The sequence below is a fragment of the Xyrauchen texanus genome, chromosome 42, assembly GCF_025860055.1.
Source record: "Xyrauchen texanus isolate HMW12.3.18 chromosome 42, RBS_HiC_50CHRs, whole genome shotgun sequence".
Classification (NCBI taxonomy): domain Eukaryota; kingdom Metazoa; phylum Chordata; class Actinopteri; order Cypriniformes; family Catostomidae; genus Xyrauchen; species Xyrauchen texanus.
The window spans coordinates 28890050-28903090 of record NC_068317.1 but is presented as its reverse complement, the minus strand read 5'-3'; the positions used below and the strand labels follow the sequence as shown (position 1 = coordinate 28903090).

Below are 13041 nucleotides of genomic sequence, written 5' to 3'. Positions count from 1 at the left end.
AAGGCCTAAAATGATGTGTTTACATGATTTTAGTGTGATAAAATTGCTTACTAACCTTGTCAGTGTAAACTAAATCTTATGTATTTGTTGCCATGAGGACACAATACTAGTAAACCCTATGAACAGATGTTTGTTTTAAATGGTTGGAAAAAAAATTCTCAAAGAGATAAAATATTCACATGAAAATCAAATCCGGGGGACAAATATTGCCCCTTAATATATAAGTTAATTTCTAACATTGACGTTTTGATCTTTTGGCTGCATGTTTGAAACAGTGTCTGTATTTTAATGTTTATGGACAGGCTCCATTCACTTCCATTTTACGTGCCTTAGTGTAAATGCAATTTTTAAAGGGGACCTATTATGCAAAATTCACTTTTACATGGTGTTTGAACATAAATGTGCTTTGGCAGTGTGTGTACACAACCACACTATAATGATAAAAATCCACCCAATCCTTTTTTTTTAATCCCCATTAATCATAAGCACTGTCTCAGAACAAGCCGTTCGCAGATTCTGTACAAATTGACGTCACTTTGTACAGGCCCCGCCCACGACTGTTGACGGACACTGCCGACGGACATGTTCATTTGTGTGTGTTGTTTCGTTATAGCGCATAGCGAACGTTGTAACAGTATTTGTGTGTGTGTGTGTGTGTGTGTGTGTGTGTGTTGCACATCCATCGTCGCAAAACTGCTGAAAAAAACTCTACAACAAATAAATTAATTTATCAAATAATCATTCGGAAACTTCCTGGTTCATTCTCGAAGTTGTTACTTCTGATGGAGTCTCTCCCTCATCAGTGTCTGACTCCGGTTCAAACATATCAGGCTGAACACCACTATTTTCACTGTCAGTCATATTGCTTATGATGTCTAGTTTACCCGAAGCAGAGATGTCAAAACTCCGCCCTATTCTGGATACTCATTTGCATTTAAAGACACACACACAAAAACAGCTCGTCTTTCTTCCCACACAAAAATAGGCATTTTCAACATGGTATAATAAATGATCTGTAGGGTAATTTGAGCTGAAACTTCAAACGCATTCTGGGGACACCAAAGATTTAAATGACATATTGCGATAAGGAGCATAATAGGTGCCCTTTAAATAAACATAAACAAAATATTTTCTGTGGTTATCAACATTATGCTACAAAGGCGGTCGAGCTTGTATTGACCCTGAGGCATTTTCAGTACAATGGTAATACAGGTTTGGAATGACATGAGGGTGAGTAAATTATGGTAAAATTTAAGGTTTTGGGTGAACTATCCCTTTAACTCATACTGAACTCTCTAATAATGTGTTTTTTAACAGAAGATAATGGCCACGTTGCTTAAAAGCAGCTTAAATGTGCAGTATTCCAGCCCAGTGGGGTTTGTTGAAAGCTTAAATGTACATCCTGTTCCATTGTTTAAAAAAACACTTTGACACCTGCTGTGACTTGTTTTAAATGAGGCTTGCTCTGTTTTTCATTCAGTCAAAGTCTTGGCCTCTCTGGCTGGACTGTGATGTTGAAGTGGAATAATGCTTAAAGTACGGGGAGAAACATGACAATCAATGAACCACTCCTCCTAAGATTGATGTTAACACACCTAAATAGCACAAAATAACAAGGCCAAACAACAGTTGATGGATTTGAACAGTAACATGTTTTCTTTCTCTATTGCAAAATTGTACAAAATTCGAGGGCCAAAAAAACAGAGTCTTTTTCAGAGATGGTTATAACTTTTTGTACAAGCTCTGCCAGGAGATATTATTGTCTATATTGATTTATCATTAAATATGAATGCAGGTCGTGCTCTGGCTCCCCTGTAGCTGTAATCTGGTACAATGGTGACATTAGATGGTATGCCTAGCTTACATGATATACTTTTGTAAAACATGTGTGGCATGCTATACTCTGTTTGAAACTATTTTAAAGGAATGTTTGAAACAAGTTAAGCTCAATGGACAGCATTGGTGGCATAATGATGATAACCACAACAAGTAATTTCTACAAAGCTTGCAAAGAAATTGCATTCATCTTTTGATTAATACAATTGTGATTCATACTGCGTGAAGTGTTGGCAGACTTTCCCGGCTTTATTAAGCAACGCTTGAGTGAAACTGACCCTAATGTCTCCTCATCTTCATTTGTTATCCATTATTTGCCACTGCCTGTACTGCACTGGCAAAGCTCTGAGTTTCCATACCGATGCTCCGCCCCACAGATAGCTCAGGTGTTGCCATGGCAACAGCAGGTCAGGCAGCCTGTCCTGCCACCACCAGACCATGTCATCAATCCTCGGCATTTACTTTTGAGTGACGGCTGAGAGATTAAACGTTTACGCCCTTTTGGCACAAGCTGCAACTGTAAAATCTAAATTAGAGATTAGACTCGTAACGACGGATTCTTGAAGACAAACCAGGGCTGAATTTCAAAAGAAGCACTGCATTGTGAAAGCCTTATTCACCCCTGCTGGCAACAGCTAAATTTGATTTCTCTTTTTACCAGCATAGCCTTTGCAGCAAAAACTCTGAGCTAAAGGGGAAATTCTGTCATCATTTACTCACCCTCAAGTTGTCCCAAACCCACATCACATTCTTCTGTGGATCACAAAAGATGTTCAGCAGAATTTTCAGCCCCAGCATTAATTTTCATTGTCTGGAAAATTTCTGGAGGCTTTCTGCCCTACATTTGTTTTTGTGTTCCACACAAGAGTCGTACAGGTTTGGAACAACACTAGGGTGTGTACATGATGACATTATTTTCCTTTTTGGATGAACTATTACTTTAAAATAAATAACTTTTGGACAGCTGTCTGCAAAAGTCTTTTGATAAGCCAGAAACTTTGCTGAAAGGGATAGTTCACAAAATGAAAATTCTCTCATCATTTATTCACCCTCATGCCATCCCAGAAGTGTATGGCTTTCTTTCATCTGCTGAACACAAATAAGGATTTTCAGAAGAATATCTCAGCCCTGTAGGTCCATACAATGCAAGTGAATGGTGGCCAGAACTTTGAAGGTCCTAAAAGCACACAAAGGCAGCATGAAAGTAATCCATACGACTCCAGTGCTTTAATCAGTGTCTTCAGAAGCGATATGATAGGTGTATTTAAGTACACTATTTAAGTCCTTTGTAACTGTAAATCTCCACTTTCACTTTCACATTCTGGTGTATAAGTGACTTTTATATGAACATTCAGCCACCTTCTGGTTGTTACTGGTTAATGGTGGAGATTAATAGTAAAAAAGGACTTCTCACCCACACCTATTTTATCACTTCTGAAGACATGGATTTAACCACTGAAGTCGTATGGATTACTTTATGCTGCCATTATGTGCTTTTTGGAGCTACAAAGGTCTGATCACCATTCACTTGCATTGTATGGACCTACAGAACTGAGATATTCTTCTAAAAATCTCAGTTTGTGTTCTGCAGTAGAAAGTTATGCACATTTTGAGTCAACTATCCCTTTAAGATGTATTGGTGCATTTCCACTTTTTATTTGTGATGTTTGCTGTGGCAAGCATCACGATTATGATCAGTTTAGGGATTTGAACAAGTCCATAACCATAAGCATTGAAATACGGTGTGTAACTCATCCTGACTTGAATGATACCTCAAATCCTGCAGCTTGTTCAGGGGAGGTGTGCTTTCACTTTTCTAAGTAATCACACTTATGATTTTGCCCGATTGTCAATAAAACAGTGAAATATTCCTTTAGACTTCCATTGAAGGAAGGAGCCCTGTCATGGGGACCAGAACATCATAGTGATGGAGGTAGGCTCTTGGCCAGTAAACAACCATCCAGAACACACTAGTAACCACATAGCAACCACAGAGTACACCCTCATGGTGAGGACTTTTGCAAAAGCCAAATACCGTTCACATTTTCCTCAGAAAATCTATTTTTAAAGGGATAGTTCACCCAGAAATTTTAATTCTCTCATCATTTATTCACACTCATGCCATCCAAGATGTGTTTGACTTTCTTACTTCTGCAGAACAAAAACTCAGATGTGAATGTGAAACTTAACAGGGACCACATGTGACTTTCAGATGTAAAAGTGAAACTGGAGATTTAGAGTAATAAGGACTTTAATATTGATCAGTTTAACCACTAGAGTCATATGGATTACTTTTGTGGTTCCTTGATGTGATTTTTGGAGCTACAAATGTCTGATCACCATTCACTTGCATTGTGAGGACCTACAGAGCTGAGATATTCTTCTAAAAGCCTTTGTTTGTGTTCAGCAGAAGAGAGAAAGTCACATCTGGGATAGTATGAGGGTGAGTAAATGATGTGAGAATTTAAATTTATGGGTGAAATATCCCTTTAAAACCAGATAAGGTCATGTTATGCTCCGTTCTATTCATGCAGAGCTGCTATTTACATCCTTCACCATTCTGAGGCATTAGCCTACTTACATGCTCTTAATTCCAATTGACTCCAGGGGTCACTGAACATGAAAGTAAGGATTTGCCATGTGACACGATCCTTTGAAGCTTTCGGTCATGCACAGTGTTACTTAGAGACATAACAAAAGATATGTTTTTACTACATGAAGGATCATCTTAGAGTGTTGTGATTTTTGGAATTTTTCAAGCATTGATTCATACTATTTAACCAATAAAACATCTCCCAGGAGGCGTTCGGAAATGACAAAGCTCCCTAATGGATTTTCCCTGCAGGACGTAGAGTTAAAATAGACCTGAGGTTGATCAGGTTAAAAAGTATTGAAGGTGATGTTCCGAATGGCATATTTACTACTTACTTCATATGCAACTGCCTACTGTTAAATAGTAGGCCCTAAGTAAAACAGTATGCATAAGGGCATTATATTTATTTTGCCAGTTGTTTTGTGATAATGACTGGCTGACTGTACATATTCTCATTATAAATAAACAATTAAAAGGACATGAAATGATGATTTGAGTTGAAATTAAGTTATTATGTGAGAAGAAAGAGGCCACGGAGTCTCCGAGAGACACTGAACTCAACCTCAGATTTGAGTTCTGTAAGGTGTTTATATTGCGAAATGACCATTTGACTGATCATTATCCCGCTTATCACAACTTGCCAAATAACTAAATAGATGTATTGTTTTGAGATAAAATTATTTGATTTGCTTTAACCACTGGATGGTGTGTTTGACCAATCAGAATCAAGTATTCCAGAGAGTTGTGTAATAAACAATGGGCCTCATTCATGAAACTTTAGTAAATATTTGAGTAAATTCGGAGCAATTAACATGTAAAATGGACCATCCTGAAAACTTTCCTCCAGATTCACAATGGCTGCATATACCCCAGATATGTTAAATATATGTTGTGAATTCCAAACATTTGTAAATTGGGGGCGTATGCATGTTAATGCACAATGATCTTAATCCACGGCCATGAAAACGCCATATAAGGAAGGTACCAGACTCACTATTAAACGCCTTTAACGTCTATGTGGAACAGTAACTATTTTCTTTTCTTATGGAAGAAGTGAATTCACATCGTAAAAGTTTGATTTGGCAAACACAATAGTGTCTCAGAAAGTGAGGAACTTACTGTCATCACATGTTTTTGCTTTCATCGGGGCTCTTTTGTGAATCAAACAGTCCAAGAGGTCAATAAAAATGGTTTGACGTGAAGCTTTAGAGTAAAACATTTTAAGTTCACACCGGCAGGGGGATGTTCACTGCCGTTAACCTTCTCTGGTTCTTTTGAGCGCATCACCAGCATCATTGGTTAAAAAACGTCTCGGGTAAATCACGATGGTATCAGTGATATACCACCTTTGCAACTGGAAGAATTTTTTGAGAAATTATTGTAGTGCCTGAAGAAGATCTTTGACCGCAACGCTGTTAAAGCTTTGCAAGCCATGGCAGTTTTTCCCCCCATTATATTGTGTTTTTGATTATTTAACGGCATTAGCATTGACCATTTGTTATCAACTGAACGTGATTTTATCTATGCCTATACTGAATTATGATACCTGCACATTTTGGCAAATGTTCTACCTGTTATCCGATGCAGGTATTTTATGCATATTGATCAGGTGCATGCTGTGCACAGTATGCATACTACATACTGTAGAAGTAGTAGTACTAGTAGTAGTATGATAGTGTGCTATTTTAAACATAACTTGAGTTTTTCTTAATGTAAAGAATTTCAGGAATTGTAGACAAATAATAGCGCCCTCATGAACAATATTCACTCTCTTGTAGGACATTTCGTTTAATCCATGTCGATATTTCCTGCTGTAATTATACAATTTCATATTTTCATTCTGATAACGAACGTCACAGAAATGTTACTTAATTTCAGTACAATGTCGGACCAATCACTGCTCATTGAAATTTGCTCACGCTCTCAGGTTCAACCAAATCGCCCCTTTCCTCCCCAGGCTATTCATGTATTCAACACACTGACTTGCCGTTTTAGCCCATCCTTTTCTTCGAGGATCCCACCCGTCGTGGTTGTCCCCCTGAAAAGGTTACCAGAAGAAAAAGCACATTTTAATCACAGAGAAGGCTCCACAAAGCCCCAAAATGTCCTGATGAATAAAAACGCAGTTTCATTTAGAGAAATCTCAGCGGTGTCAAAGTTCCATCAGCTTTCAGTGCTAGCGGCTGCGAGGAACAGAAAAAGCACATCTGTTGAGGAGGGAAAAATGAAAGTCTCAGATCCTCATCCTGCAGCATCGGAACAGCTCAGATTTCAGAAAAGGCTTGCCTAATTTGTTGGCTGATATTCAATGTTTGTCAATACGCTGATTACTCTTTAAAAACAGCTTATTTAAAGAATCTGACATGGCTAGAAATCTGCGTTTACTTGACATTTGAAATAAATGCGTTATTCTCTGCTTTTGATGTCAAACCGTGTATAGAAGCATGTGCTCAACACATGCGCACATTGGGTGAGCCCGTAAGAGCGGCGGTTAAGGTGTTTACATGCCACACGAAATCGTCGTAATGGGCAAAAATCTACCTGCGGCGATTGGTTTATTCTTACGCAGGTTATGACCTTTCCTAAAGGAATGCTGTTTATTGCGTTTACATGACCACACCCATTGATGGTTTATTAAGCATAATCTGTGTAAATGTGTGCAATGTGCATGTTAACGTCTCATTGTTCGATATATATTAGGGCTGATGATTTAACATGTTAATTCAGTGCGATTTAATTTTATTAAAAATAACACATTCAAAAAAATTAACACAATCGCAATGCCACCTGATTGTAATAAGGAAGATTCCTGAGAAATGCAAGCTTGTAGTACCATCTGTTTACTCCAGAGGGCAGTAAAAGAAACTTCAGCTGTGTGAGCAATGTGCAGTACAGTGAAAAAAACAACCATCCACAACACAAACATGCATTACGTTCTTGCGTTCAAAACACTTGATGGAGCGCAAATTCGAACTCTCAAGATGTGTTCTAAGTATTAAACTTGAAACAGTGACCTAAACATTTTATGTCTATGACGCAACACACCCGAGACGCTACACAAGCATGTCTGATGCAGGTGTAAATTGACGTGTCCTTAAACAAGCCCTCATAATAAATCTCAAACTGATTGACAAATTCCCTTGTGTAATGGATTGCTGTGAACTGTATGCCAATGATTGACTTATGATCAATAATCATAAGTTTAAAGCATTTTAGTATATATATATATATATATCATTTTTTAATATTTAAAGATAACTATGTATAATTATTTCATCATTATCTGTTGAATTATTTTTATATGAGGGGCTTTCTCAGAAAATATTTGTATATGCGATTAATTAATTGGGACATCATGTAATGATTGACAGCCCTAAATATATATATATATATATATATATATATATATATATATATATATATATATATATATATCAGTACTTATTTCCAATATTTAATGCATAAAAGGGTGTTTTTAGTTTTTAATTATAGGAACCGCTTTCAACCAATATTTGTCAACTGTATATTTATTAGAAAAAATAATACATGAAAATGGCTTGGATCAGAGTTTTGAACCAATTCACAGAAATGAATCCTACTTACCAACTTTAAAGTCGTTTTTGCATCTGAACTTTAAATCAGATAAAATATAAAAACATGTCTGTCTTAACACTTTCCTATTAGCAAGTCGCGTTACCTGGAAGTATTGCAAAACAAATACAGCAAAATTAACGGCAGAGTAAAAAGCACATTTATTTTCACTATGTTTGCTTAAGTATATTGGCAGCAAAATCATTGCAAAGATATTGTCAGTATTAGATATGTCGCCAAGCTCTAGTTGAATACATGGTCTTCTGAGTGATAACAGAGATTCCTTTGTTTCTAAATGCTGTATATCGATGCAGGAGACATGCACATAGATTTACTCACCAACTCATTCCCAGCCATCCACACTTCTTCCTAACTTCACAACTGCCAGAAGGCATACGCAAGTTGAAAAATATAAATGCATCTTTTTCAAATTGACAGGGCTGGAGGGGGTTCCTCAGGGGTGTAGCTTTAGTCTCTTAATCTTAATGCAACTGTCACGCACAGGCCACTGACAGTACACTGACAATAAAATGATCTGCGGAGACAGAGATGTTGTAAAATGGTATAATTAATGTTTTTCTGCATTCATGCAGGAGGGCGGTTTAAAAAGGAGATTGTGGTGGACGGACAGAGTTATCTCTTGCTGATCAGAGATGAAGGCGGCCCGCCAGAATTGCAGGTAAGAAACCAGGCCAACAGGAATTACATATTTCCTGAAAAGTATTTTGCCTGAACGAGAATCGCTACCATGCCATTGATTGGTTAAATGCATTTGAAATCAACCAATCACTGTTGTGATCGAAATCACATTGGCTAAAATTAATAAGGAACATGTGTTAAGAAAATAAATGGGGTCAGTTCAGGTTGACTTGGTGTTTAAACATTTATAAAGAGGCTTTCTCCAGCCAACACCGAATTGCAAAAGTAATGATTGAAGATGACTAAAGTTTAGTTAATCCTGCCCCAAATCAGTACCATTGCTCTGTCAATGTCTAAACCAATGCTGAAAGTGCTAAAGAGCTAGTATGTTTTTATTTATTTATTAATTTGTTCTTGAGATGCAACCTTCTAATTGCTTACTTAAAGTGTTGGGGAAGTTACAAAAAAAAATTAATCCACTACAAATGACTAAGTAGTTCTCTAATATGTAATCAGATTGCTTTACCGATTTCTGAAACATACAGAAAAGGATGGACGATTCAAAAAATGTTTTGTTGTAATCAGAATTATGTCCCAAATGCTGTCGATTGAGCTTAACTTGTATTGAACCCGAAATATTCCTTTAAAAGTAATCATCTTAACTCAGTCAGTAGCTGTAATCTGATTAAAATAATTTAAAATGTAATGAGTTACACTACTTTATTACTAAAAGTAATTGAATTACGGTAACTAGTTAATATTCAAACATATTCAATAAGAAGATAATCCGTAACACAGAAGGACATGCAACTGTAGTTTATGTAGAAATATAATTATCTTTCTCAGTTTGCTGCACCTGCGCTGCATGCTTGCGTGCCGCTGTAGTAATTGATGATATCTGACAAAGTGAGATTTTTCGCAAGTTCGAAATGCAAAGATTTGTCCAATTAGCTGCTAAAATATTCCGTAAATTTGTCACCCAATCCCAATTCGACACAGTCGATGGCAGAATGCCTTGTCTTTATGAACGGCTGTACTTGCCCTGTGGGGCCCATTTCTGGGTGGCCATATTTTCACGTTTTGCTGCGGCTCAGTGTAATTATAGTGTGATAGTTCTCATGGCAGTTCTCAGCTGTGCAAAGCGGGGATGAGTACTCGCTTCCTGTGTTGTGGGAATGGGGATTTCGAGTGAAACTTTCCTGTCAGTGTTGCTCCTTGTGGAATAGCCGTGATAATTATTCTCAGTTAGTGTGTTCCGTTTTGCTGGTTTTATGGTAATGTGTAATTGATTAGAATGCAAATGACCTCAAAGAATTTGTAATACAGCCCTTAAGATTTCATGCAGACGTCAATGAGTGCGCATCTCAGGGCACTGAAACAATTTAAGTTACTGGTCATGAAATTCATCCATGATTAGAAATATTCTCCTGCAGCTACGCAAGACGAAAATGAGAAAAACAAGGTGGGCTTCAGCAATAAACAGAAAATTGCTTAAAATTACTGGCACATACCTAACTACACTGCAAATGGAGCTACTGTAGCAAATCAGATGGCACATCTACTCCGCAAGTAATTTAACGATTTCTTCAATAATTTAAGGGGAATTTAATTAGCATTTAGTAATGTGATATAATGAATTCAAGTGAAGCCATGTTATACAGTGATCTTAGCAAGGGTTAGGAATGTTCTTACGTAAAAGTGGAATGCTTAAACCCCCTTAACCAAGGTTAAAAACACTGCAACACGTGGCTTTGAGAGGCTTATTGCTTTTTTATAACAGCAGCAATGGCAGTAGGATAAAAGACACAATGTTCAATAAAAGGTTACGTTCATTAATAATAATAATAATCAAGTTGCATCACAATAAACCGTTCTTTCATAATATAGCAATAAGTAATATAGTTCATTACCCAAAGGCCAAATCCACAGTAATATGTTTCTGTTTGAAAACTGTAATGTAATCTAAATATTAGAGAGCATTTTCGATGGTAAATGGTCTGCACTTAAATAGCGCCTTTTTTAACCTTAGAGGTTACCAAAGCGCTTTACACTGTGTCCCATTCACCCATTCACACACATTCACACTCATACACCAATGGCGGCAGAGCTGCCATGCAAGGTGCTAGCCTGCCATTTCGAGGAACTTGGGGTTCAGTGTCTTGCCCAAGGACATTTGGCATGTGGAGTCGTGTGGGCAGCTGACCCGCTCTACCACCTGAGCCACAGCTGTCCCATGGAGGAAAACGCCATTCCAGTGTTGAAGAGAGGCAAAATCGTAACAATTAAGCGTTTTCAAACAAACAGTATTGGTATGGACATGACCTAACCACAGGCTGCCATGTGTTTATGGCTGCAAAGCATTAATATTGAATATGTGGTCACTGGTGTGCATTTAACACCAATTGATGGCGTTGGCTTAAAAAAATACTGCATATAAAAAGCCATGTCCACGCTAATAAAGTTAAGCTTGAAAGCAAAGATTTTCCTACGTTTACGCCTCTCATCCACACTAGAATGGCATTTTTCTTCAAAAACTGAGGATTTTGAAAATGCTCTCTAGTTCTGCATACTTATGTTTTCTAACGTATGCTGTAATAGATTTTTGAAAGTCTCCATTTTCTCTGGCGAAAAATGCCGTTCTAATGTGGATGAGGGGCATAAATGAAGAAAATCAATGAGTTTTCAAACAGAAAAGTATTAGTGTTTGGATATGACCTTAGTTTTTTATTTTTTCTGAAGCCAAAGCCATAAAATGTTGATAAATGCACACCTGTGACCACATATACTTTATTAAAGCATTGCTTTGCATAGCCTACAGTTAGGCCATATCCACACAATATTTTCGATTGTACTGAGTTTACGCCTCTCACAGCATTTTCCTCCACCAGAAACGGACCTTTATATGACTTTTTCGAAAAAACTCACTATTACCGCATACTTTGGAAAACATTGTCATTACAAATCCCAAAACCGAGTTTTCAAACAAAACCGGATTATTGTGGACGTTTCCTATATTACGACTTCTTGATTCACAATGTTAGTGGGTTTCAAGGAAGAAAAAAATATAAATGGTACAAAAGCAGCAAGCTGTTTTGAAAGTAGATTATTTAAACTTGCCCATTTTGTTTATGTTTTTTTGTTTGCTGCTTTTCAGTTTGCTGCCTGGGTGGACGCCGTGGTGTTCGTCTTCAGCTTGGAGGATGAGATCAGCTTCCAGACGGTTTATAACTACTTCCTGCGTCTCTCCAGCTACAGGAACACAGCAGAAGTACCAATGGTGCTCGTGGGGACACAGGGTGAGTCATCAGACCATCAGTGTCTCAGTTAATCTTCTATAATACCTCACGGGAAAGACAAAATTTGATGTGCACTTGTTTTCATTAAATCCGGCATAAGATTTTGCACTTAGTCATAGGCTAATGGTGACAGAAATGATGCTTTCATCATGTTTTACCAAAGCAGCTGACAAAGAAGTCTCATCTGCATGAAGCCTTAAGACAAAGGGACCGTTCAGACCGTTCAGATGCATTACTCATTATAGAAATTACATACAGAGAAATGAGTGAGAAATAATTAGCAATTGTAAGCTTTTGGGTGAATGTCATGACAAAAAATGTCAACCTCAAAATCAAAAGAGGAATATGTGTATTTTGCAAATGAGGCCTATTTCTTGCCATTTAAATACATTTCTCACCATTTCTCAGTAGCGTACTGCAATGTTAAATATTATTTAAATTGTAAAGAAAACTTGTAAAGTACAATTGTAAGTACAGTATATGACTATATAGTGGTTGTATTTGTTGTACTGCCTTTAATTTATGCTGATTGTTATAATTAGAGGGGGAATATATATATATATATATATATATATATATATATATATATATATATATATATATATATATATATATATATGTATATATATATATATATAATGTATATATATGTATATATATGTATGTATATATGTATATATATATGTTTTATATATGTGTATATAGGTTCAGAAATCAATATTTGGTGAAATAACCCTGATTTTCAAAAACAGCTTTCATGTGTCTTGGCATGCTCTCTACCAGTCTTTCACATTGCTGTTGGGGGACTTTATGCCACTCCTGGTGCAAAAATTCAAGCAGCTTGTCTTTGTTAGATGGCTTATGGCCATCCATCTTCCTCTTGATCACATTCCAATGGGGTTCAGGTCTGGAGATTGGGCTGGCATGACAGGGTCTTGATCCGGTGGTCCTCCATCCACACCTTGATTGACCTGACTGTGTGGCATGGAGCATTGTCCTGCTAGAAAAAACAATCCTCAGAGTTGGGGAACATTGTCAGAACAGAAGGAAGCAAGTTTTCTTCCAGGATAACCTTGTACGTGACTT

At 37.1% G+C, this 13041-nt stretch overlaps 1 protein-coding gene across 2 annotated transcripts in view; it reads left to right on the top strand.

The window, feature by feature from the left end:
• The window catches only part of agap3 (ArfGAP with GTPase domain, ankyrin repeat and PH domain 3), a 199711-nt gene that overhangs the window by 100972 nt on the left and 85698 nt on the right, over positions 1–13041 (top strand). For both annotated transcript variants that reach the window (XM_052114451.1, XM_052114450.1), the window contains exons 4-5: positions 8614–8699; positions 11814–11955. In XM_052114451.1, coding sequence (XP_051970411.1) covers positions 8614–8699; positions 11814–11955 — 228 coding nt within the window. The remainder of the gene's footprint in view (positions 1–8613; positions 8700–11813; positions 11956–13041) is intronic.